Source organism: Erythrolamprus reginae, chromosome 3 (genome assembly GCF_031021105.1).
Source record: "Erythrolamprus reginae isolate rEryReg1 chromosome 3, rEryReg1.hap1, whole genome shotgun sequence".
NCBI lineage: Eukaryota > Metazoa > Chordata > Lepidosauria > Squamata > Dipsadidae > Erythrolamprus > Erythrolamprus reginae.
In genome coordinates, this window is record NC_091952.1 from 147,690,997 (window position 1) to 147,718,970 (window position 27,974).

General features: G+C 40.8%; 1 protein-coding gene across 2 annotated transcripts in view; it reads left to right on the top strand.

The window, feature by feature from the left end:
- SLC24A3 (solute carrier family 24 member 3) overlaps positions 1 to 27,974 on the top strand; it is a 217,894-nt gene that overhangs the window by 178,809 nt on the left and 11,111 nt on the right. For both annotated transcript variants that reach the window (XM_070746994.1, XM_070746993.1), the window contains exons 11-15: positions 2,110 to 2,270; positions 10,088 to 10,364; positions 12,176 to 12,342; positions 13,888 to 14,002; positions 15,677 to 15,789. In XM_070746994.1, the coding sequence (XP_070603095.1) occupies positions 2,110 to 2,270; positions 10,088 to 10,364; positions 12,176 to 12,342; positions 13,888 to 14,002; positions 15,677 to 15,789 (833 nt within the window). The remainder of the gene's footprint in view (positions 1 to 2,109; positions 2,271 to 10,087; positions 10,365 to 12,175; positions 12,343 to 13,887; positions 14,003 to 15,676; positions 15,790 to 27,974) is intronic.

Here is a 27,974-nt window from a genome sequence, read left to right on the forward strand (position 1 = left end):
AGTATAGAAGTAGTTGGATGCTATTTTTTCCTGAGATGTTTTTCAACTTCCTAGTATGTATTACATCTCTTGGATTCCCTGATTATCTCTCACCATCCAAGCACAAATCCAGTTCCAACCCTGCTTAGCTTCTAAGATTTACAAGATTACGTGACCCATGGGGATGCTGCAGTGATCATAAATGTGAAAACCAATAAGTCATTTTTTCCAGTGCTGTTGTAACTTCAAATGGCCCCTAAACAAATGGTTATAAGTTGAGGACTACTGTACAAACAAAAACTGAAAAATATTTCTTAATAGACTTGTATAGGATTATACTATTAATCACAACTGTATTCCATTTGTTTATATGTACAGCTAATAAGACTTTTAGATTTAACAAGAAAAAGTATCTGGAGAATAATGCCCTATTATGTTCTATTTTGGAAACTAAGCTGGTGTTTACATTAGGAGTCTGAATGGCTCAAACAATAACATTAAATATTTTGTAATCTGTTACATCTGTAGCTTACCATGCGGCATAAGATATAGATCAGCACTGTTGAGAGCATTGTGGATTATTCTTCTAGTCTGTAACCAGGTTAGGAACAGTAAAAATCTGTAACTTACAAAATTAACCATCCATATACCTCTGGAACAGTATATATATATATATCCATAAATTATCATTTTAAAGTTACAGTATTTATAATTTATGTTTCTGTCATAAATTACATGTAAGTATGTAGAATTTTGTACTGTTTATCAAAAATATATATTTGGCCAAAATAAGCAGATAGAAAAATAGTAGGTGGAGTTAATATTCAAGAATAGGATGATACCATCCATTCACCCAATGAGGACTGAGTCTGTCAAATTGTAGATGTCCGCCTCTGCCTCGATTTACCCCTCTTTGACTCAGTCCTCGGTCTGACAGGACACGTGTTCTTTCAATCTCCCATCTTGATATATTTTCTCCACCTTACTATTGAATCAAGAATTCATTAATTGCGAGTTTTTCCCTCAGCTGGCTTCTCTCAACATCGCTTGGAGTTGCTGAAGTTGAAAGTGGCAAAGAGCTGCTCAGCAGAGGGCCATCCAAAGTCACAGGTGTCTGTGTGTGTGTGTTTCCCTTCCCAACTAGCCTTTGGAGTTTCCAGCTCCAACCCTGCTATTAGCCAGCTGTTCAAAGGCATCACGGATCTGGACAGTTTGACATTGCGCCTCACAGCTGATTACTTTTTGACAGTCAACTTGCCCTTTGCCTCTTTGAGAAAAACTCTTTCCTCAGTCACAGGAGCTAACCACTCAAATGACTTATGGCCAGAAGAGTTTTTTTACTCTCCTTCCCTTTTCAGCAAGAGCAGCAGCTCAGACACATAGGAGCCTATAGGAGCTTTTTTGTTCACGCGGCTAGCTGGCTCAGCCCTGAAACGGAGTCCTTTCACTCCACCCTTTACTTTTTGCTGCAACAACTGACTTGAGTTTTGCCAAGCAGCAGTTGGGGGTCTGAGCTAATCCATTCAGTCCCTTCCACCCGTGATTGCTCCAGTCATTTGTGATGCAATTTTGGACATTTTGGAATGCCTCAAGGCTCTCTGTGTGGTGGTGGCCATTTTGTCAGGACAAAACTGCTTGGTGCAGCAGCGGCCATTTTGTTTCCCTAAAGGAACAAGGGGTGAGGTGGCAGCTATTTTGAGTCCTCCAAAGGAGGTGGCCATTTACATGAGTCATCTGGCCTAGCACTATGGCAGATGACATTAGCCAGGCTTAGCCTTCAAAGGCAAGATCCGTCAAAAGGCAGAAGAAGACACTATCACTCGCGCACACACCCTTTTGGCACCCAAGCCAAAAAAGGTTCACCATCACTGAGCTAAACTGACGGTGTCATCCTATTCATGGATGTTAGCTGCACCCTACGAAACAAAGTTGTATCAGGTGAAACCAGCACCCCATACATCTAGATTTTTCAGAATTAATTATTGTTTGTTTCTAAAAATTAAAGAGATGCTGCTAAAATGTTAAATAGAATTAAGGTCAAAAATAACATAACTTGTAGAACTTTCAGATAAGAAAAATTGATGATGCAAAAGACATTTTCCTTACAATTCTGTTAATTATTTTTTTTAGGAAATTTCCACCGTAAAGCCTCTGTAATCATGGTGGATGAGTTGCTGTCTGCATATCCACACCAGCTATCCTTTTCAGAGGCAGGACTCAGGATTATGATCACAAGTCACTTTCCTCCGAGGACCCGGCTCTCCATGGCCAGTCGCATGTTGATCAATGAGGTACTTACTAGATTTTATTCAAATGTTACAGCCTACCCTTTCTCTTACTCCAACTATTAACTGTCTGTTGCTTTTGCCACTTTTCTTCTTGCTCAGAAAGCATTATTTTAGCGGGAAGAAAGCAGGAAAGGATTTGTATCTGCTGCTCAGTCCTAAATTTCTCCTGCTTGTGGGGATGACAATTTAACACAGAAGGCTTCATTTGTACCTTGATAACTCCAGACTAACAGGAATTTGGTTACTCAGAATTTGTGATTCATATAATACAGTAAAAGCACTATACTCTGAGTCTGCTTGTGGCACTCAGTTATAAGAGGACATAAAGGGAACGTTTGCTATCAAACCAATATTTGATATGGTATGTAATAATCTGACTCCTCCCATAGTTTTCCAGAATCTTTGTCACTGGGGTGACAACATTAGACTTTGGAGCAGAGGTGGGTTCCTACCAGTTTGGACCAGATCACCTGAATCATTAGCATGTAATGTTGGCATCATGGAGCCAGTTCCGTCTGTGCCGATCTCTGCTTGTTGCCACATTTTTTTCTGAATTTTCAGCCAATTTTCCTGTGTTTGGATGGCTTATGCCTTGAAAAATGCCCTCCCACCTGCCCCTGAGTTAAAATTTACCTTTATATCTTCACCCGAAGCACAGCTGAACAGCTCCTCAGCTATGTTTCAGGCTTAATCTACCTTCTGAGCATGCATGGAAGTGAAATCGCATGAGGAGACGTGCGTGAGCAGAGTGATGTGAAACGGAGTTGAAGATAAGTGGGACCCACTCCTGCTTTGGAACTCTTATAAAAGTTCAGGTTCCTCAAAGTCAATCAGTACTGAATCTCTGGTTAATTGCAAACATATTAAACAGCTAAAAGATTAATTCTACAAATTTTCAATTTTTTTTACTTGCAGAAATGAAATGTGCCATTCTCCAATGCACTTGCAAGGAGAGTCCAATGTGGGTAATACTCTAGTCTGATTGAGTTTAATTTAAATATTAGGCGGGTACCACCCCCTAACCCTCCAGTCTTAAAAACTCAACCGCAGTAAAGGGACTTTGAGTTTTTCTTCTCCTAAACCTTTAATTGTTTAGCTATGTAATTGTAAGTATATCTTATTTTTAACAACTTACCGCTCAGGCGGTAATAGTCTTGGGTTGGAAGGATGCGACAAAATAGACAATGCAAAATTGGTACCGGTACATGGTGGACCACATTCAATTTGAGTTTATGGATAAAAGGATGAATTTGGTTAATGAAACTGATTTACGACAACTGATGGGACGATGGGACAAGGTAAGATGATACATAGCGAGTAGAATCCAAGACCACGCTACAAGAAACAAATTGGAATCACTTTATAATATGTAAATAGGTATTTTGCTCTTGGGTTAAAATGGTTTATACAAGAAACACCCCCGATTGGTGGTGGGGTATGAATGTTTGTCTGGTGGTGGGCACAATTCACGAAACATTTGTTTTATGTTGTGTAAGTCTTATACTGTAATTAAAACTAATTAAAAAGAAATAAAAAACAAAAACAACAACTTGTCTTTCTTTTCTGCTTCCTTACAGGAAGAAGCTATTGCATTTGAAATTTAAAGGCCCCCTCCTTGCAGCATAGGGTCACTACCCTCCATGGGCATCACCCTCCCAACTGCCGCCTCCCCCCCCATTCCCCCAGCGCAGAAAAATGGTGGATATGGAGAAATTATAGGGCCACTGACCTCTGCGGTCACACCTGCAGTATTGGAGGTGGTTGATGCTGGTCCACCCCCCTAGTGAACATACCGGGCCAGAATGGGCGGATCGTCGGCCTCAAGAACAGGCTGGAAGGATCCCTCGCCGCGTACTTCGGGAGCAACATTATCGGCTTCTCAGACTGAGCCGACATTTTTCCAGATGGGATGGGCCAGCCTCCCTCGGTGGTGCCACATTATTGCAAGGCCCTAAAATGAGGTGGGAAGCCTCCACGACCTATAGCGCCGACCCAACAGTCGCCATGGCGATGGGAGAGTCAGCCATTTTGGAATGCCTCAAAGGCGACGGGAAGTCTCCGAGCATACAATGCTCAGGCATCCGGCAGTTGTCATGACAATGGTGCATTGGCCATTTTAAAAATGCCAAAACTGAATCGAAGGTTGACTGAGGTGGGAGCTGGGGAGCCTTCCTCTCAGCACGTCACCAAAGTGATGCTGAATTCTGCCCCAGGGACATGCAGGCGTGCAAGGGGGCTTTTTGACCATTGTCACACAAAGAGCACTGGAAGGCCTTGCGTGTGGGCGATCTCCTAACAAATGTTCTGATCTTGTGAGTACTTAAGCCGGTTTTAATATGGCAGATCAGTCATCCCAAGTGGGGGGAGGAGTCTACTTCTACTGCTAGGCCTAATACCCCAAAAGATAGGCCTCAAACAAGCAAAGCAAAATCTAAATCTTCTCAAAGCTCCTCTTTTAAAGAAGCAGAGAAGAGAATCAAGGCACTCGAGAAATAACTCGAGGCAACCCAGAGGCAGCTGCTGTCTACATCCATTCCCTTGGGGCCGACACCACTGCCAGCCTCCCTTGTGAACACAGCAGGGGTAGCAGGCTCGGCAAATGACAAAGACTGGTCTCCTGAGCACCCCCTACTGCCAGTTCCTTCACAGTGGCTGAATCATACACTCCGTTCAGACCAGGCTCAGCTTGGCCTACCTCTCAAACGCTTTCCCAAATCTCACAGGTACTGCAGTATGGGCAACTCCCGACCACAATGTTTACTCCATCGGTGGCAGGACTGTGCAACACGCAAGATGCATGGCAAAACATGCCTCCGGCCTTGCAAGATATTATCACCAACGCCTACTCGCATGGGCTCGCAGCAGGGGTTCAACAATACAACTCAGCGGCTTCTGCACCCACGAGGGCCAGGGATCCTTGGGCAGTTCCAGTCCCACCATCTTTGCCAGAATTGATGGACGAGGAAACAACACCCAGGGACACTGGTAGCGATGCAGATGAAGATTTATCAGGGGATGAGCATATCCCGGAGCCACCTACCTTTACAGGCCTCTTCAAGCCATCCCTGTTCTGGGTCTTGCTTAACAAACAAAGCAGACCATTGACCAGGCCGGCAAGGAAGCAGGCCAAGACATCAGCAACAACTACCCCAGCAAACGGCCTGTTTGCAGTGCCCCAAAAGGAGGCAGAACACATTCCCTCATCCCAACTTTTCCTGGAGAATATAAAGTGACCATGGGAGCACCCAGCAGCCGCTCAGGACCCCTCAATGGTGGAACGTAAGTTTTACACATTTGACCAAGAGATTGAATCCTTACTGGACTCCCCGGTCATTGACAAGCCAGTGGCGAGCCTGGTATCTAACGCTCTAACGCCAGAAATGGCTGACGGACTGAAATCCGAGGACAGGAAGGCGGAGAATTTGGTGCGCAAAACATACAAAATGATAGCTTGGGCCTTGCGTGCGGCCCCAGCGGCTTCCTTTTTTAATCAAGCCACAATATTGTGGATACAAGACATGCAATCCAGGGTGAATACAGAAGACGGTAGTCTTCGTCAGAACCTGAACAAACTCCTGGCAGTTACCAAATTCTCGGCAGATGCTACAGTGAATGTGGCAAAGTTTGCCTCTAGAGCCATGGCGTCATCAATATCATCTCGCCGGTTGATATGGCTCCGCAGTTGGCAAGCGGACGTTAAATCAAAGTGACGTTTGGCATCCTCACCTTTTCAGGGTGAGAAACTCTTTGGCGAGGCCTTAGATGAGGTTCTTATCGAAGACAAAGATAAGAAGGTGTTACCAAAAGCTAACAAACGGTCAGACAGACGCTTCCATCCCTTTTTCCGACAACAGCCCTTTTGATCCAAGCCCTCCTCAGCCTCATCCCAAGGCTCGAGGCCATACTTTCAGGGAGCATACTGCTAGGATAGACCATATTTCACAGACCGCAATAAATCCTACCAACAGGGATGACGCCCTTTTAGAGGCTCCAACCCTAAAGGATTCAGACATAATAAGTGACTCGGCAGACCCCTTCCCACTTGGTGGCAAGCTGCAGAATTTCGCCACCTCCTGGGAAGCCACATCCTCAGACGTTTGGGCACTAGCTACTGTACCCCAAGGTCTGTAAATCGAATTTGTTCAAGTACCTCCAAACTGCTTTTTACCGTGGCCTTCGACAGTAGACCCTCAGAAGAGGACATTGCTATATCAGGAAATCGCTCATCTACTGCAGATAGAGGTGATCAAGGAGGTACCTCATCACCAACAATGCAAAGGCTTCTATTCAGTCATATTCATAGTTCCCAAAGCCTCGGGGGCATGTTGATTAATTCTGAATCTAAGGCTGCTGGACCTTTATGTGCGATACAAAAGGTTCAAAATGCACTCCGCTCAAATCTTTCCTCCATACGTCACATGGACTTTCTCACACCCATCGACCTCAAGGAAGCCTATTTCCACATACCCATCCATCCATCCCACAGACAATTTCTACGATTTTGTCTTGACGGGGTACACTACCAATACAAGGCAATGCTTTTTGGCCTATCATCAATGCCGAGGACGTTCACAAAATTGTTGGACATCCTCACAGCCAACCTCAGACACCAGTCATTACACCTTATGGCGTACCTCGACAATATTGTAGTACTTTCCAAGTCACCATAAAAGGCATGACGGGACTTGTCGTTGACCATACGAACACTCCAATTGCACGGCTTCATGGTAAACATCAACAAGAGCCACCTGAGTCCAACAACATGCCTGGCCCCCTTAGGCATGACCATAGACACCGAATCATGCATGTTTTACTTATCTCCAGAGAGGCAAACCAATATTCAAGTACTGTTAGACACCTTGAGGACTCAACAGCAGATTCCACTATTGTTTCTGTCAAAACTACTGGGTACACTGGTATCCTGCATAGATATCGTACCATGGGCTCACCGTCATCTTCGCCCTCTCCAATGGTTCTTGCTGCCCTTTCAAAAGATGAAATCCAGCCATTTACACAGAAAGATATTTTTTTAATCTTTAAATATTTTAATTAATTGGATTATTATGATTTGTTTCACTTGTTGTGAGCCGCCCCGAGTCTTCGGAGAGGGCCGGCATACAAATCCAAATAATAAATAAATAAATAAATAAATAAATAAATAAATAAATAAATAAATAAATAAATAAATAAAGATGACCCTAAGCCCTCGGCTCAGAAAATCTCTTTGATGGTGGGCTTCCCCAGCAATTCAACGGGGCTCATCCTTTCGTGGACATGCTCCAATAACGATAAAAACAGATGCCAGTTTAACAGGCTGGGGGGCCATTCCTCTTCACAGATGGCTCAGGGACTTTGGGAGCCACAGGACTTACAAGATGTGAACATAAATTTTTTAGAGCTCAAGGCAGTATCTCCAGCTCTGCACAGCTTTGCTCACCTTGTACAAGAAAAACACATCTTAATCCTGACGGACAATATCTAAACCCATTCCCACATCAATCACCGGGGGGGGGGGCAAGGTCCCAAAGGTTGATGTAGGAGATGGAGTCACTATTTCGGTGGGCTGAAGTTCACCTAGCCTCCCTTATGGCAGAACACATATTGGAGCTGGAGGATGTCCAGGCGAATTGGCTAAGTTGCACGATCATAGACCCGGCGGAAAGGCGGCTGGACCCCAGAATCTTCCAGGTCATAGCCAGTCAGTTTGGCAGTCAACCTTTTTGCCACGCACTACAACACACAGCTCCCACGCTTCTTCTCCCACTTCCCCTCTCCGGAAGCAGAGGGGGTGAATGCACTGTGTCACCCTGGCCCCAAGGCTTACTTTATGCATTTCTACAGACTTGCATCATACAGAAAGTAATCACGAAGATCCTGACGGGACGGGCCAAGATTCTACTGCTGGCCCCATATTGGCCGCATCGAGCATGGTTCGCGGATCTAAAGGACCTTTCCATCTCCCCATGTTGGAGGAACCCAGACCGTCTGATCTACCTCAGTCAGGGGTGCATTGTACACCCAGAGCCCCAGTGATGGCAAGTGACCGTGTGGCACTTGAGGGGGATCGCCTGAGGCGCCAACAGCTGCCCGACATGGTCATAGCTACCATGCAAGCCACGCGCAGATCTTCAACTAAGCACATTTACCAGGCCACCTGGTTGGCCTTTTGTGACTTCTGTAAATCTCAGGAAGTGGATCCACAGACCGCTTCACCACTCCTGGTCCTAACTTTCCTTCAAGCAGGACTGCTTGAATACTTTACGCAGACATGTAGTGGCCTTATGCACTATACTCGTTCAGGACTACTACCGCCCCCTAGCATGTCACCTGTGGATTAAGGACTTTTTAAGAGGGGCCTCTAACATTCAACCACCGACAGTTCATAGGTACCTGACATGGGACCTTCCGCTAGTTCTACAAGCCTTGACAGCCCCAATCCCCTTTGAGCCAATCCAGACAATTTCATTACGCTTCCTTTCTATCAAAACTGCATTCTTGGTTGCGATCACCTTGGCCAGATGCGTGTCAGAAATATCAGCTCTTTCTGTAAGACCGGATCCTTGCCAGTTTCATCCTGATCGGGTTGTCTTACGTCTGGACCTGACGTTCATCCCGAAAGTGAATTCCTGGTTCCACAGGGAGTCCAAACCCGCCCAGTTTTTGGCCCAGGAACACCATATTCATTCAAGTTATTATAGTTCATAAAGTTAATTTCTTTTGTCTTCCAGTTGTTTAATAAAATTTTCCATTGTTTACTGCTCCTGCATTTTCTTATTGACTGGAGTGTTAGGGGGCGGTACCTGCCTAATATTTAAATTAAACTCAGACCCTTCCAATCAGACTAGAGTATTATCCACATTGGACTCTCCTTGCAGTGCATCGAGAAGACCATTCAGGTAAGTTCAACGGTCCTTTGATAATGAATTTCACATGCTGAATTCAAATATAATAATGCAAGTTGTTAGTTGGCTCTAGTTTTCATGTAACAGATATTTTACATTTTCCAACTATAGGTAATAGGCAAATAATGCACCAAAACTTAATACATATATATAAACCCATATTTTTTTATTAAAATTAAATGAATTATATTTGCAACAGTGAATACATTAAATAATCTATTGTATATGTTTATCAAGAAAAACTAAATTAGTAAACAAGTTTAAAATGTTCAAAAGTTTAAATTTCTCAAAATGTTTGCCTTCCGTTTGTGTCCCTTTTGCTTCTCTTGACTTTTCTTTTGTATTCAAGGAAAGGATTGAAGAGCTCCATTTACCTTGATATCTTTTTTCCATAGCTGTAACGTCTTGATGGAAGCACTCCCCATGCTCGTCACTCACTGCTTCACAGTTTGATGGGAAAAAATTCAGATGAGAGTGTAGAAAATGAATTTTTAAGGGCATGTTATAACCAAAATTTTTGTAGGCTTACATGAGTTTTTCATCCACTTCCTGTACTGCTTTATTGTTTCCAATAAAATTTATGTCACTGACATGAATGCTATCCATGCAGTCTTTTCCTTGCCATGCAACAGAAAAGAAACTCATCATGGTTAATAAGTTCACGGATCTGTGGGCCAAAAAAACATTCTCTGTCTATTCAAGTGCTATTGAATTCAGCATGTTATATGCTTCTCAGGCTTAAGGCACTGCTAAAAGTTACGTATGCTTTAAAATCACAATGTCCTGACATCATACTGGCATCAGCCAAATATTTTTGAACAAATAATTATGGTCATTTTGCTTTGCAAATCTCTTTGTCTTTTCATTTGGTTTGTTTGTGTTTTAAAAATGCTTCACTTTGTTTTTGTTTTCTTCCAGAGACAAAGATTAATCAACAGCCGAGTATATACCAATGGAGAATCAGAGATAGCCATCAAAGTCCCTTTCAAACATACCATGGAGAATGGATCAGGACTCAGCAACTCTGCTAAAGGAAGCACAAATGGAACCAGAAGAGATGAGGAGGCTGCTGAGGGTGGCAATGAAACAGAGAATGAAAATGATGACAATGAAAACAATGAGAATGATGAGGAGGAAGAGGAAGATGACGACGACGACGACGACCAAGGCCCTTACACTCCATTTGATCCACCATGTAAGAAATTCCTGTGTTTCTACCCATCTTTCCTTTAACATTTCAAATTCTTATCTTTCATCATAGATGAAATATCTAATTTGGAGATATTTACTTTATTGTACTTTACAGTAGAAAGTATTTTTCTCTTTTGGGTTAAGATAGGCAAGATGGTATTCCCCAGATGTTTTGGACTTCAACTTCCACCAACCCCAGCAAGAATTGGATTGTGGACCTTGTTCTAAATATTTTGTGTAGCATCAAGTTGCCTTCTTATCTTTTAGGGAGAAATCTCATTAAATCCCCCAATATTGTTTTATATTATATTTATGTTTTCCACTGCCAAAGAATAAAGTTACAGGTCTATGGACACTTGAAGAATTTTTTTTAATGTTTGTGTTTTTGCTTTAGTTATTAAGCAATTGATATTTGTAGCACTGAAAGCAAGATATGAATTGGCAAACATTTCTGTTTTGGCTCTTCTTGATTGAATGCTTTGGAATTAGAACAGTCCTTCCTTTTGAATGCTGCTGGTTACAAAGCTTTTGTGATGTGGGAGTAATGCAGGGGTGGGTTCTAATTTACCTTGCTGCTGGTTCGCTTCCTTCTGCACCTCATGGCCGTGTAAAACCTTCTAACCTTCTGCACTGAAAGCATTCCAAGTAGAAGCACTACTTTTAGATTTCCACAAATATTCCAGTTGTACTTCATGTACTGGGTGTGCTTTAACAACAGTTCCATATTTTGTATCTTTCATGTATCCAACATGTAATAAAGGATGTGTTGTACATACTCCTGGTCAGTTGGAGGATGATGAAGAGCTTGAGAACTCTGATACATATAGTGTTTATGAATTAGTGGTAGGCCATGGGTTACAGGTATTAGAACAGGGGGGAGGCCAGCCACAGGATGTTGCTATGAGTCCAGAATCTAGCGAGGAAGAAACAGACGTTCGCTGGGTCAATCCTCAATTCAGAAGGGTTCAAAAACGCAAGGAACAGTTGTTCAGAAAAAGATATTAAGGGGGGGAATGGGTTCAATACTGGAATGATGTATTTGGTACGTCAGGGGGCCAGTGAGGAAGAAGGATGGAGTTTCAATGTTGTAGTGCTAAACTGAATTGGGTTTCCGTTCAGCTCCCAAGCAAGCAAGTTCATTCTGTGTTACTTTACAGTCATTCCTGCTGTTTTTGAATCATGCTGTGAGTACATAAATCTTGGGAGACGAAGGAGGTCGGGAGGAATGCATGTGGAATGTAATTAAGAGAGATAACAGGAGAAAAGGAATGTGCTAGTCTGAACTGCATTTTGAATACGGAAGTGAAGAGAATAAAAATGGAGTTTCTTTGTTTATGAAATTCTGCATTTAGTAAGAGTTATTTTTAATAGCTAAAGTTCTACCAGAAACCAGAACAAGATGTACATTGCCATTGTGTAAAAACATAGTTTATATAAAACATATGTGATAGATTAATTTGCAGGTTATTTTAATGATTAGCAGCCCAAACCCTATAATGATTAGCAGCCCAAACCCTATAACCCTATAAGGGGTGTTCAAGAAGAAAAATCTTTGTTGCCCAGCATTATTTTAAACTGCTGGTCTTTGGCTGTTATTATAAAGTCTATAAAGATATACAGTATCTCTCTGTCCATCCATCCATCCATCATCTCATATCTTGCTATCTTTTCTACAATATATGAAAGTTTATTGAACTGAATTACTCAGATAACTCTTTTGACTAACCATATTCTCCACCACTATTTTTAACATAGCTTTCATTATTTATAAGTGCAAGTAAAGTTCTTATAAAATGTATTGATTTATTTTTACAGCTGGCATAATAGAAATTACCAAGTGGCTCTTCACCTGGCCTCTGTCTTTGCTCTTATACTTCACGGTGCCCAACTGTAGCAAACCCTACTGGGAGAAGTGGTTCTTGGTCACATTTGCTTCCTCAACACTCTGGATTGCAGCCTCTTCCTATATAATGGTCTGGATGGTATGTATTGACTGAGCCAGTTTTAGATTTGGTAGGTGCACTATCTTCTCACACTAAAATCTACCTTTCGTTTTTAGCACTAATCATCCAGAAGCTCATAAGAAAAATATTATTGTCTTCCCAACAGTTGCCAAGCAATCAGTGAAATTATGTCAGGTGTGACAAACCTCATACTCCAGGTGTCCCTGTGGCCCCTCCTTGGTAAATAGTCCTTGCCATCCCTTTATCACATTGCAAAAAACCCAGAAGTACCATTTTCTGTCATTCTGAATTAGGAAAAGCACACAGCTCTTGTGTGTATCTTAAAATAGGCTTGTGGGCATTCCCTTCCCCACAAATCTCAAGAAAAAACAAATTTCTCAACTAGTCCATTTGTTCCTATTCTTATAGGACAGGAAAATTGATACCTATTCTTATAGGACAGGAAAATGCCTATTCTTATAGGACAGGAAAATTGATACAATCGGTCTTATTATTAACATACTTTTATATATACATTACAAGATTTGCTTAATAATTATAGTAACTAAAAGTTAATAAAGTCATCTATGTACTAAGTTTTATTTTCTCCTTTCAAGCCAATCGTAAAATAAGCTCCAAATTTCATAGTATTCTGAATCCTCCTTTTCATTTAACTCCATTGTCATTTTATCTAATTCAGCACAGTCCACAATTTTCTTAATTATTATATTTTTAATAGGTACATTTTTTTGTTTCCAATATTGTGCAAGACTAATTCTAGCTGCTGTAAGAATATGCAATATAGTAGTATTTTTTTCTACCTTCTGCTCCAGTATTCCCATTAGAAATGTTTCTGGTTTCATATTTATTTTTTGTTTTCCTCTAGCCATATATGAATTTTATGCCAAAATTGTTTTATAGCTGTACAGGTCCACCACATATGATACTAAGATCACATTTCCAACACTTAGGGGTATTTTGGCCAAATATGCTGGGAGTAAATGCCATCTATAATACATCTTATATAGGGTTTTTTTATATGTAGTTGATTTAGTTAATTTATAGTTTTTGTTCCAAATTTTATCCCATTGTTCTAAGTTTATATTATACCCAAAATTTTTAGCTCAACTAATCATCCGCATATGGGACTTCATTTCTTTGCAAAGCCTGATTGCTGGCATACTGCGGGCCAGTGTCAATTTATGGACTAGAAATTGGAGATCCCTACTCTAACTGTCTGCCTTACCATGTTAGTACCTACAGTTCTAACTTTATACTGAAGCAGCCAGAGAGTGCTCTCAGTAACAATTGCTGAGAGTGCTTGCAAGCTCCCTGTTTTAGGTTTCATTCATAATATCACCCATACTAGTTGCAGCATAGGTTTCTTGGAATCCAATCAAATCTAATACCTTTTTCATCTAAACTGTTCATAAGTACTACTGCTCCTGCAGAAATTAGTTGTAGCCACATGATGATCAGTGGGAAAACCTAAAGTATCTCCACCCATAGAACATTTCACTGAAAACCAAATGGTATTATAGATAAGTGTTTAAGCAACTTGACAATTCTTTTTTATTTTTCTAGGTCACAGTCATTGGTTTCACTTTGGGTATTCCAGATGTGATAATGGGAATCACATTTCTGGCAGCTGGAACCAGTGTACCAGATTGTATGGCAAGCCTTATTGTGGCAAGACAAGGTATATTTGTAATTTGTTATATATGAATATTACAGAGTTCTTGAAGATATTTAAAAGGCATTCTTTAATTCTGTTTCAGGGTAAAGAAATAACAATTTCTACAATAGAGAATATATATTCATAATATGGAAATAATATAGGGTCTCTGTTCAGAGAGGTAGCCAAAAAATAATAATGAAGAAAGATAAGAAATATCTCTAAACTTGCATGCCCTTTTCTTTCTCTTTCCCATTTCTCTTTGATTTTTCACCATAAGAATGTTATAATGGATTATGCAGAGGACAATTTGAAATAAAGGGCCACCTCTCTGCCTGTTCTTCATCCTTTACAATTCCATCTTCCTTATTTTTCTTTTCATTTTCTTTCTCTCTTTTTTTGTAGCCCTTAGAATACTTTCAGATCATAACTGCTGAAAATCACAGCTTTGTCCACTTTATATTTTGGCTCACACTTCTCAATATTAAATGTGTTGGCCTAACTTCTAAATTGGAAGGCCTTAGATTTTGTCATCTCTACAACACTACTTTTATTATGCTGAAGACATAATATTCCTGTGTGCAACATATGGCAAAGAATGTGATGTTGGTAAACCGAGGCCTTGCAAATCACGACTGCCAGAAACAAATATGTCAGCAGTAAGCATGCCAAGATTAGCACCCTTCCCATACTGAATTCTAGCCATACAGAATCTAATTCTGTATTTTAAGAACAGAAACTGACTCAGTAAGCCACTTTGAGAGGACTGCTAAAAGCATTGTGAAGTGGTATATAAGTCTAAGTCTATTGCTATTGTATTTATTAATATTGAGTACATTACAGTAGCTTGATACATGGTTTCACTAAGCTGATTTCATCTTTAAATCTCTCCATTCATTAAGTGTTGTACCACATGATTCTTGACAAATGTATATTTTATTTTATGTACGCTGAGAGCATATGCACCAAGACAAATTCCTTGTGTGTCTAATCACACTTGGCCAATAAAAATTCTATTCTATTCTATTCTCTCTCTGCTGCATTTGTATCTTGTTGTCAATGACCTAAAAATAAAAAAAACATATTCTCTAGAACAGGGATCTCCAACTTTGGCAATTTTAAGACTTGAGGACTTCAATTCCGAGAATTTCACAATACTGGGAATTGAAGTCCACAAGTCTTAAAGTTGCCAATGTTGGAGACCCCCGCTCTAGAAAACTGGGAAATAGACAGTTCTCCTTTCTTCTTAGAGAGAAGAAAGGAGAAGAAAGAAAAGAGTACTGGTAGTAGGGTTATAGTCACTGTGTACTCTAAACTTTGGAGTTTCATGTGAAACTTCATTTCAAACTCTTTCTTGAAAGCAATATGTTAGAAACTACTATTGCTGCATACTAAGTTATGCTAACAAAAACAATGACCAAAACAGCATGAACAGGAAGCCTCAAGCACCTTCCCCTCCATTTGCTCCAAAAGACAAATGTCAGGGAGGCTTTTTAAATTTCTCTGTAATAATATTGTAGTAGTAATTTTTCCATTTCTTAACTTCTGCTTTTACTTTGTTCTGAAGAAAGCTTACGTATGCTTTTACAACGTCTTAGCTGGTCGTAATAAAAGCAATGCCCAGTTATGAATCTAGAGGCCTGCTTCAGTAGTTCTGTTTTGCAGTAATTCTGACTTATCTACTTTCTTGTATTGCAGGAATGGGTGACATGGCCGTCTCTAACTCCATCGGAAGCAATGTCTTTGATATTCTAGTTGGCCTTGGCCTTCCATGGTCCCTACAGACTCTAGCAGTAAACTATGGCTCTTTTGTAAGTTTTACATTTGCCTGAATGAATGCAAGCGCATACAATGGAAGATAACTTTCTAAACATAAGCAAATCTCAGAAGAAATTAAGAATTAAGGGGGATAACAATTTTAACTGGTACCACCTTACTATTAGCAAAGATCCGTGGCATAGATACAGTTAAAACTGATAGCTTCTCTATATAACTTCTCTACATAACTAGAAAGGTTACCTGTTGGTTCCATTATTTACTATCCCAATCCTAAAAAACTTTTGAGCAGCTTAGATTTCTTGGTTTCAATAAGAAAATTAAAAGGGAGGTGGGGGGAGAATTACATGAGAAGCATAAAATTGTATCATTTATTCTAGAATAACCATGTCCAACCCACAGACGTGGCTCGTTGGACAGCTAATGTGACTCCACAACACACACACACACAATAAATGTTATTTATATGTGACCCAAGACAATTCCTCTACACTCAGTGCACACCAGGCAAGCCAAAAAATTGGACATGCTCGGTCTAGAAAGATGTGGATGTGCATTGAAATAGGAATCTCTGGGTTACTAATAGTTATATGTTATGCTTCAAAGTGTAAGGACAATTTAAAAAATAACCAATGAGTTTGGAGAAACTACATTTTTCAGTCACCTTAAGTGGACCAGAGTGAATGCCCAATGTAAAAGAAGCCCTTCCAGTCATAGCTGCTTTCTGAGAGGAAGAAGAAAAATCAGATAATCCTGTTGAATTAGACCCACTAATGCAGTCCCAAGAATGGTTCCTGACAAAATATAAGGAAGAGCATTGCAAAGATGAGAGAAACCTGAGAGTAATCCAGTGTGGTTAGATGACCTTACAATTAGACCTGAGGGAGCTTGAAAAAACACCAGCTGAGTATAGATTATTATTATTATTATTATTATTATTATTATTATTATTATTATTATTATTATTATTATTATTAATTAGATTTGTATGCCGCCCCTCTCCGTAGATTCTCCGTAGATGAAATAGTAGCTGCTGCAAGAACTTGTCTTTGATTAAGAGTAGCTCTTCACTGATGGTCTAGTGGTCTTAATTTATTAACACTGATCCAACAGTCAGTGCACCCTCCTTTTTTTTTGCTTGAATCTTAAATCTTGATCTTCAGACCCTTGTCTAAGTCTTGACCTGGTTTTGCTTTTGACTTCTGAGTCTATTTGCTAACTTTCTTTGTTTCTGTGTGACTATGAGTAGTAATTCTTTTGTGCAATGAGATCTTGGACACTATAACTTGGACAGTTTGCCATTCCAAATCCCTGACATACTATAGTCCTATGTAAATATAGTTAGATAATAAATAAATAAATAAATAAATAAATGCAGTAAATGTACTGTAAACTATAATGAAAAGGAATGTGCCTTTGAGAGCAGAATAAACAGCATCAATTTGAACTGACCTATTTAGGATAAGTAAGATTTGCTAAATGCAAAATAAATGAAGTTAAAATCTATGTCTAATGGATAGCTTAAATTGGATTATAATAGGAACTGAAATTTATATTATGGAACTATAATGACTGTAACATAAGTGAATTCTTCAATACATTCCATCCCATGTTTAATAAAGTAGAGCAACCAGATTTGGGGCTGCAAAACTCTGTATAACCTAAATCCGTGAGAGCGAACCTATGGCATGCGTGCCAGAAGTGGCATGCAGAGCAATCTCTCTGGGTACACGAGCCGTCGACCATTGCTTGGCTGGGTTCCGGTGCGCCAGCCAGCTGGTCTTCATGTGTGTGGGAATGCTGGAAACTGAAAGAGCAGCCGTCCAGGGTGCATGTGCACATTGGGAAGATAATCTTCTGGCTTCTGGCATGAGCATGCACAGGCCACCTGGTGTTCTGTTTTGTGGTGGGCGTGCACTCACAAAGACCAGCTGTCCAGTGCATATGCACATGCCAGAAATAGGAATATCATCTTGCCGGTGTGCACATGTACACAGGGCAGCTGCTGTTCCAGTTTCCAGAGCACCAGCCAGCTGGTCTTCACATGTGTGGGAGCCACGTAAGACACCCATCAGGTGGGGGGAAGGGAAGCTCCTGCCTGCCTGGCCTGGCCAACAGCTCGGCTCCCCTAGGAAGCAACTGCTGGAACAGCAGCTAGAATTGTATTTGCACAACATTGGAAAAGTGGAGATATTCCTAGTGACGAGGATGTGATAAGGAAAATATTAGAATGTGCAGAAAGGAATGGGTTGACTTTGGAGATTAAAAGAAACAACAAACTGAATACTATGAAATTTGGGAGGTATTTTATAAATCGCTGGAGAGTAAAAAAGGGCTTTGGAATTAAAGGTTAAAAGTAACACAAAGAATAAATAAAATGATAGCTTATAAGAAATAAAAATAAAAATGTATAATGTGAATAAGGTAAATGAAGATAAGATATTGAATGAGGCTATCACAAAGAAAAATTGCAGATAAAACACTGCTGATGCATGAATGTTTATTTTATATTTTGTAATTAAAAAATAAAAAACTTATTTTTAAAAAAGGAAGCGACCACCAGGATCCCCTTTCTGCATCTTTGGGCATGCAAGCCATCACCCGTTACTCTTCTGGGTTCTGGTGCTCCCGTGCACGAGAAGACCAGCTGGCCGGTGTGCATGCGCACGCTTGAAACCAAAAGATCATCTTTCTGGCTTGCCTCCCTGATGGCTGCTCCTCCTCCTCCTCCAGCATCCCAGCTGGAAGTAGCAGCGCAAGAACCGCCACCGCACCTCACCCGTGCCCAGGCCCCCCAGCTGCTGCTCCTGCCACCACCGGGGTGAGGAGGTGGCAGCGGTTCTTGCACTGCCGCTTCCAGCCGGGATGCTGGAGGAGGGCAAGGAGCCGCTGTTGGGGAGGTGAGCTGCTCCAGGAGGGCCAGAGGAGAGCACGGCTCTTCACACATGGAGATACTACCGAGGGCCTGGCTCACCGGTTATGGAGCAGCTGCAAGGGCTGGCCGGTCGCGCCTCCCCTCACCCTGCGGCTGCCGCCGCAGCTGCTACTCTTCTAGGATGGCGGGGCTGCACAGGATCTGAGTCTGCTCAGGAGGAACATCAGTCCAACACCAGGGTAAGAAGCATGCTGGCCAAGAAGCAGTAACACTGCCTTGCAGAAATAGTGGGAGGGGGCTGCACTGGCTTGTTTTTGATGGCAGGCTGGGGGGGGTTGCTTCATTGACACTCTTCCATTTACTAGTGCATGCATGCGCACCAGCCAGCTGTCTTGATGTGTGCATGCACTCCAGAAACTGGAAAACCAGGTGGCCAGCATGCATGTGTGCATTAGAAAGAAAACGTGGATGCCAGGCACCTGCTCTTCTAGTTTTTGGCATGCTGGCGTGCGTGCACTCTCGTTTTAGCACTCAGTGCCGAAAAGGTTCTCCAGCACTGCGCTAGATGATAGCAAAGTGATACAATCTGAAAAAGTAATAAGAGAAAAGGTAAAGCTTTTTACAGGTATGCTACAGGTAGTTCTTGGCTTACTACCACAATTAAGCCCAACATTTCTGTTGCTAATAAAGACAGTTCTTAAGTGAGTTTGTTTATGAACTGGCTTGCCACAATTATTAAGTGAATTACTGCCGTTGTTAAATTAGTAATCAGGTTAATTTAGTGAATCTGGCTTCTTCATTGGCCTTGCTTGTGAAAAAGCCACCCAAGATGATCATATGACCCGGAACATTGCAACCGTCATAAATATGAGTCAATTGCCAAGCATCCAAACTTTGATCATGTGACCATGGGATGCTCCAGCAGTCACAAGTGTGAAAAAATGGTCATAATTCACTTTTTTCAGGGCCACTGTAATTTAGAACGGTCAGTATACCATTGTTATAAGCCTGAGGACTACTTATACTTTAAAAAACAAGAATGGAAATGAACTGGGGCCTTAGGTTGTATCTTGAGATCTGCTTGAGAGCTTCCTGTTATATTTTTGAAGCAAGTTCCAAGTTTGAAGAATTGGAAGAGGGCATGCTGACTTTCAGACCCTTCAGCTCAGAGGAAGAAAAAATGTCAGATCAGAGAACGGGAGTGCTTCAGTGAAAAGTGACCTTTTATCCATAACAACCCTTTAACAATGCAGCCAATTACTAAGAGATTTATGGTCAGATAGTGTTGGATGTATTTAGTTTAAGCAACTTGGCAATTCATTTTATTTTTCTGGATCTCCGTCATTGGTTTCACTCTGAGTCTTCCAGATGAGATCATGGGGATCGTATTACCAGATTTCAGGCCAAGCTTTCTTGTAGCAGCATATGAATGTACATTACAGTAGTTTGGCACACAATTTCATTACGTTCATTTCAACTTTAAATTTGTGTTGTCTCCCTGATGCATTTGTGTTTCGCTTTCAATGACTCAAAGAATGGAAAGAGCCTCATAGAAACTATGAGAATAGAATAAATGAGTTGGAAGGAGCCTTAGAGGTCTTGTAGTCCAGCCCCCTGCTGAGGCACGAAACCCCATACCATTTCAGACAAATTTTTATCCAATGTCTTTTTTAAAACTTCCAGTGTTGGAGCATTTACAACTTCTGGCAGCAATTGTGCCACTAATTAATTGTTCTAACTGTCAGCAAAATTCTTCTTAGTTCTGACTTCTCTCCTTGATTAGTTTCCAACCTTTTGCTCCTTGTCTTGCCCTCAAATGTTTTGAAGAATAGTTTGACTCCCAGGAGAGAGATACAATCAGTAGGGATATAGCAACTGTGTACTTTCTAACCTTTGGAGTTTCGTGGAAACTTAACCCTCTTTAATGAGGGTAATTTGGTACCAAACCAAACCTGGTGTATACTAAGTTATGGTAATGGAAACGACAGTGGCAAAAACAGGTTGAACAGGAAACATCAGGTACTTTCTTCTCTACTCTCCCCCCTTCCTCCCCCCCCCGCCCAAATTGCACAGAAGGAATAAACACACTTCAGACACCTCCATAGTATGCCAAAGGAAGAACAGTTGCCAGTTCCAAGAAAGGAGGTGCTGCAATGGAAGTTGGCAGGGGGAACTTTTCAACTGCAACAATAGATTTAACACTGAGGCTAATTACTGACAAAGCTGGCAGCCACCTCTGTAATGGATGGACTCAAGCATAATTGTGACATTTATCTGTCAAGGATGTTTTAACTGTACTGATCAGGCGTTAGACCTGGGGACTGAAATGGTTCCTTCCAATTTTATAATTCTACTATGTCATGTACAGCCTGCAATAGGTTTGTTTTGGCTTTAGCAACAGGTCCTCCTCATCTTCCCTGAGCCAAGCGCGGCAGCAGAGAAGCAGAAAGCAAAGAATGCTGCTCTTCCTATTTTCTTATTTTTACTCTCCGTGCAAGGGAACTGGAGTCAGCTTGTCTTGAACAGTATACAGTATTGTAAACTCATCTGTTTATTCAGTGAAATTGTGAAGGGGGGTTCCCCCTTCCCATCCCGTGAGAAATGGAAATGCCATGGAGGAGCCCTGATCTAAAAGACTTTCCCACTAACATCCCCACCCTCCTTAAGAAGGAAAGAAGGGCCGAGGTGGCGTGTAGTGATTAGAATGCAGGCAAACACTGCTGAGAGCCTGGAGTGCAATTTGGATGAGGCTCAAGGTAGACTCAGCCTTTCATTCTTCCAACTCATCAAAATGAAGGTTCAGATTGTTGGGGGCAATATGCAAATGATGTTTACATTGTAAATCGCTCAGAGTGCAATGGGGCTGTATATAAGTCTAAGTGCTATTGCTATTGAATAAATTGTTCACTTATAATGTGGGAGGAGAGACAGGAGAGCCTTTTCCTCTCTGTGTATAATGTTCTCCGTTAATGGCTATACTGACAGGCTTCTCTTCTTTATGAAATGTCTCTTTAATCCTGAGAGATGATTTCCTGGTCAAACGCTAAAAAAATCTATGCCACCAAATAAAGACTGAATGCACCAATTACCACACATGCATTCTATAACTGTAAACAATCAACTCAAAGACTTGAGATCCATCCCATCCCTAAAAGGACCAAATGGTAAAGAATACAATGATGAAGCCTTTAAAGCCAACCTCTATAACACATTATTCGGCTCAGTTTTTGTAAACAGTAATGGCTCATGTGCAATATTTCCTGGTTGTACCACAAATAACTACACAAATCTAACACAAATTGATTTTACAGAAGATATGCAACCTAAAACCATCCCTATCTATTGGATCTGATGGACTATGTGCATACTTCTTAAAAAGTCTCTTTTCACCTACAGCTGAACCTTTAAGCTTAATTTTTGAAAAATCCTTCAGGACTAGCTTCTTACCCAACTTATGGTCACTAGCTACAGTCATCCCTATCTTCAAAAAGGAGATCTAGGTCATGTTGAAAATTACAGGCCAATCTTTTTATTTTGAATCTCCTGCAAAGTCATTGAATCCATCATAAACTAATCCAATACCCTCCACTTAGAAATCAACAATCTACTCTCTAACAAACAATTTGGTTTCAGAAAAAAATTATCCTGCAACTTCTACACTGCAAAAACATATGGACTACATATCTTGATCAGGGTAAAACGATAGACATAATTTACATAGATTTCTGTAAAGACTTTGACTCAGTGGTACACGACAAACCTCTTCTGAAGCTCAAATCCATCTCAAGTCCCCCTCATGACTGGATAACTGCATCTTGTCAAAGAGACAACAAGTGATTAAAATAGGGAGCGCCCTATCAAATCCTGCACCTGTCAACAGTGGTGTCCCTCAAGGCAGTGTTCTAGGACCAACACTATTCATACTTTACATAAACGACCTCTGTGATCATATTACAGGCAATTATGTCCTCTTTGCTGATTATGTTAAATTATTTAATACCACTGACAATACTGCTACCTTTCAAAAAGACCTTGATCATGTATCAGAATGGTCAAACAACTGGCAACTTCAAATCTCAACCAATAAATGCTCTGTCTTACACATTGGCAAAAAGAATCAGAACACAAAATACAAACCTGGAGGACACAACCTTATAGATGACCCTCACTTTATCAAGGACCTTGGAGTACTCATATCTAATGACCTAAGAGACAGAGCCCACTGTAACAACATTGCCAAAAAGGCACTAAGAATTATTAATCTAATCCTGCATAGCTTCTTCTCTAGCAATATTAATCTACTTAACCAAAGTATACAAAACATTTGCTAGACCAATTCTTGAATACAGCTCACCTGTCTGGAACCCACACTGCAGATCAGATATCAATGCAATTAGGAGGCAAAAAATATTTCACAAGAAGAGTCTTCCACTCCTCTGCCCGCAACAGAATATCTTATTCCACCAGATTTGAAATGTTGGGCTTAGACAGCCTAGAACTTCGTCACCTTTGATCTGACCTAAATGTAGTTCACAAAAGCAGCTACCACAATGTCTTACTTGTCAATGATTTCTTCAGCTTCAACCACAACAATACACAAGCACACAATTGATTCAAACTTAATGTAAACTGCTCCGAAATACAACTTCAGCAACAATGTGATCAATGCCTGGAATGCATTACCTAACTCTGTGGTTTCTTCCCCAAATCCCAAAAAGTTTAATCTTAGACTATCTACAGTTGATCTCACCCCATTCCTAAGAGGTCTGTAACGAGCGTACATAAGCACACCATTGTGCTTACTGTCCCTGTCCTATTGCCTAATCTACCTGTACCTACCTTGCTAATGTTTGTGTTTATACCTACTACCTTGTACATACTTGACAAATAAATAAATGCTTCAAGAGGACTTATTCTGCAAACCAGCTTCCTCATGGCTGGTGCTTAAATATTGCTTTCTTGACACAGCTAGTGCTTTTTTATGCAACCCTTTGTTTTGAGAAGAAACAGCAGCAATGTAGCAACAATGAAATATGCTACAGCCAGAAGGGGGAGTTATTGGAGTACTGGTTCATTTCTGGGTTTTCTTAAGTTATTCTTTTGTGCATTTCCTGATTCCTCATAGATCCCCCACCTATTGGACTTTTCTCCCAGTGTGGCATGATGCATAGAAGTATATCTTGCCAACACCTTAGCTAGAGATAAGTAGCTTTTGTTTGCCTGCTATTTTTTTGTTTGTTGAGTCATGTGCCAGGAAGCTTTCTTGCCCCCCAAATTCCAATCTTTGTTTCAGGAAACACAGCTGTAATACCATCACGGGCAGCTGAGTCTCTAAACTAAGTACATGGAAAAGCTGCAAAGTCTTCAGTTTGTTTGTTTGTTTGTTTGTTTATTTATTTATTTACTTACTTACTTACTTACTTACTTACTTACTTACTTACTTACTTACTTACTTACTTACTTACTTACTTACTTACCCCTCTCCGTGGACTCAGTTGCAACACATCCAGTGAATTTTTACCCAGAGAAAATTCACTAGGGAAATTTGCTTGCTTTATTAATTAAATAGACTCTAAGAGTGATGGCGAACCTTTTTTAACTCGGGTGCCAAAGGGGTGTATGCACATAGCATGCCTTCCCTCCCATGCACATGTGCACAACCCCCGCACTACCCTCTACACATGTGCACAACACACACACCGTCATGGTCCTTACCGCACATGTGCACAGGCCTCACTGAAGTCTCTGGCTTCCTGAAACCTGGGGAGAGTAAAAAACGGCCCAAAAAGAAAGCAAAAAATCAGCTGGCCAGTGCCATAGGTTCACCATCATTATTCTCCAGCATGAAGAAAATTGAAAATTGATTTATTGGCCCTTTCATGCAGTTGCCTTACGTTGTATCAGGCTGCCCTATAAAAATATAAAAATATTCTAGATGCATTTTCTTGTACCCAGTCTGGATCTGGAAATTAGGGAATCAAGACCAAAAAATAGGGGTTGGACTAAATGACCTGCAATATCCCTTCCAATATCCCTGTTTATCTGTAATCTGTTTATCTATTATCTGACTTACAGGTATAGCAATGCTAGATGAATATCTAATATTTCTATGATATTTCTGTATTTTAAATTAATGTTTACACTTTGTTTTGCTTTGCATATTCTAGCTCTCATGTGTTTACTGCCTTTGAAGGCAAAATAAGAAATGGTTGATACTGATGCAATACTACTGAGCATTACTTTGATGCCGAAACATTTTAATTTAATTGCTCATTAGGCAGAGAACAACTTTACAAACTAGGAATAAAGTCCTTCTGTTGAAGGAACAAGAAATGCATTGTTAACAGGGCATGAACTTTAATCCTCAGTTATTTTGTGGGGACAGATGAATGCTTTTCTTCTTCTCCCTTTCTGTACATCTGTGAGCCCAGCTGAGCATTTAGAATCTGGAAGTCATCCCATCACCTTTAGAAGAAGAAGATTTGTCTGCTAGAGATGCCCTGAGCCCTCTGAAACAATGGCGGCTTGCCACTAAAAATATTTGGATAACCTAAAAAAAATAAAAGCAAGCCAACAAATACTACTTAGAAATATGTCTGGAAAATAATTGTGTTTCTTGGACATTGTCCTGATATTTATATGGCTCCAGGGAAAAAAATTAACAGATTGATTCAATATAGGGTTGTTTAACTTTTTAGAGCCTTTTTTCTCCTATCTTGATGGATTATAAATATTGATGATGTAGCATGGACTCTTTTTGAAGCAGCATGTAGAATTGACATCGTATAAACTGTTTTTTTATGGAAGGAAAATATGAAATGCATTTACATACTCTGAGTAATGCTGAAATCTTTATTTCTAACCATCTTCAGTTCTAAACAGCTGTAGTTTAAATGTGCTGTCCCAGCAGTCTTTATTTCTAACTATGTATTATGATCCCACTGAAGTTCCAGTTAAATCATGTGTATACTGGAATAGAGCCAAGCACAAAAACATACACATCTGTTACTACTAAGGTGACTAACGGGAATCCATGTCTCTTACTGTTGGGAAAGGTCTTGTTTCTGAAAACTTTTAAAGATCCAGGAACACTTCATCCAGAACAGTTTACGAATAGTTTATTAATTATCAATCTGATGCCTTAATAATCTGTATAATACAAAAACTCTTATCTCTGTTTATTCATAACCTTGAATTGGCCAAAATAGTGCTTCATAGGGGAACAGTTTTTGAATCACTATACCTCAAATGGTCTCACTGAAAGAATTTGTCAAAAATCCAAGACCCATTGATCCCATGGGATTGAAATTTGGCAGAGTTGTGGCTGCTTCAATACTGTCATGCTGCTGCTGTGGTCCTGTGATTGTTATTTCCAACACTCCCCAAGGAAAGCCAATGGGGAAGCCAGCAGAAAGTTGGAAGTCACTTCTTTTTTGCCCACCTTGATGATTCTGTTTCTCTGTTTACGTAAATGAAAATACTTCTGAAATGATTTTCCAATAACCATATATATACTATAAATCATATCAAGATATATATACATTTCTATCCAATAACCCCGTAAACAAACCTTCTAATTTTGCACCTTTTATACTTTTATTGCCCGTCTGTTCTCCCCCCATTTCATTTCATTCCCTTCCCTCTCTCCCCCTCTCTTCCCTCTACCTGCTTTCTTCTTCTACTTTCCTACTTCCTAGATTGTCTAGTACTAGGTGTGCAACCCTATACATTATTATTATTATTATTATTATTATTATTATTATTATTATTATATGTCTTAAGTAAGATTGCTTTTACATAAAGAGGTATAGTGTTCTACTTTTAGAAACTCATTTACTCATAGGAGTCAGCTTATATCATGCCCCCTTTCCAAGGTAGGCCGGCGCGAGTGTGCGCACTCCTGACATGTGCATGTGTGTGCCCCTATGAGATTTGACTTCTATGCATGCACAGCAAGCCAAATCTCATGAAATTTCAGCTATTTTCCACGGTATTTTTGCTTCCGTGCATGTGCAGAAGCAAAACCCCAGCAATTTTCACTGGTAATCTGTTGGTCGTGCCATTCCCGGCCATTTCCGCTACCCAGACGGTGTCTGGAGGTGGAGGAGTCCATGACTGCCCCCATCAAACCTGAATCTGCAGAGCCAGACAAGCTGGAACTTGAGCCATTAGAGATTGAGGGGGCAACTTTGTTCTCTTCAAAAGAAAATGGGGAAGACCTGGGACTTTAAGGATTAGAACAGATTATAGTCAGGGAGGAACAGAGACAGAATAAACATGAGAGACAGAGCTCAAGCGAGGAGCAAGAACCATACTGCCCTCTTCCAAGGCCTCAGAGAGTAAGAAGAAGAGGCGTTAGCTTATCTGATACGCCCTTTCTCATAAATTGGATGTAGCATTCAGATAGGGTTGTCCTCGTCCAATCACATCGAGGACTGACTCTGGGCATATCAGATAAACCAATGTCCCTTCTCTGTAGAGGTTGGAGATAGCATTCAGATAGGGACATATGAAAGCTAAGACAAGTCCCTAGGGAGGGAACGATTGATAACAATTGATCAACAATCAAGGCAACAACTCCACAACCTGTTGTAAAACACAGCGGCCAAAGGTGGCTTCCACTGAGGTGAAGAAGTCTATTTTATAGTGCCAAATGAATTGTGTGGGAGATGCCCAAGTCGCCATACAGCAAACCTCTTCCAAGGAAGCATGAGTCTTCCAAGCTGCCGAAGTGGATGCACTGCATGTAGAATGAGCCATGATGTTGGCCAGCGCCAGTCGACCCGCAATGGAATAAGCCTTGGCAGTTGCGACCCGGATCATTGGCCCACCGGTGCTGGAGATGCCTTCAGTCCAAGTGAGTGAGGAAGGAAACTCACCAAGAAAGCCTCTGATCTACAAAAGGAGGATGTTCTTTCAATATAAATCTTAAGAGCTTACCTGACGTCCAAGGAATGCCAAACTCTTTCACAAGGTTATCGAGGCTGTTCACAGAAGGAGGATAAGTAAGCTCTTGAGAATGATGAAACAGAGAGTTAATTTTTGGTATAAAGGAAGGATCTAACCAAAGCACTGCCCTGTCTGAGTGAAAAATACATAAGTCCTTGCAGACCGCCAAGGCAAATAACTCAGAAATACGATGAGCAGACGTGATGGCCAACAAAAAGGCAGCTTTGTAAGACAGAGAACTAAGACTGGTATCTTGTAGAGATTTGTATGGGGGTCTCGTTAGTGAGTCCTATATTACCTTCTGAATGACCCTGGGTAACAAGGGGAGGGGTGGGAAGGCATACAATAGGACGTTAGGCTATGGAGTCCAAAGGGCATTGACAGTCTCCGCTCCCC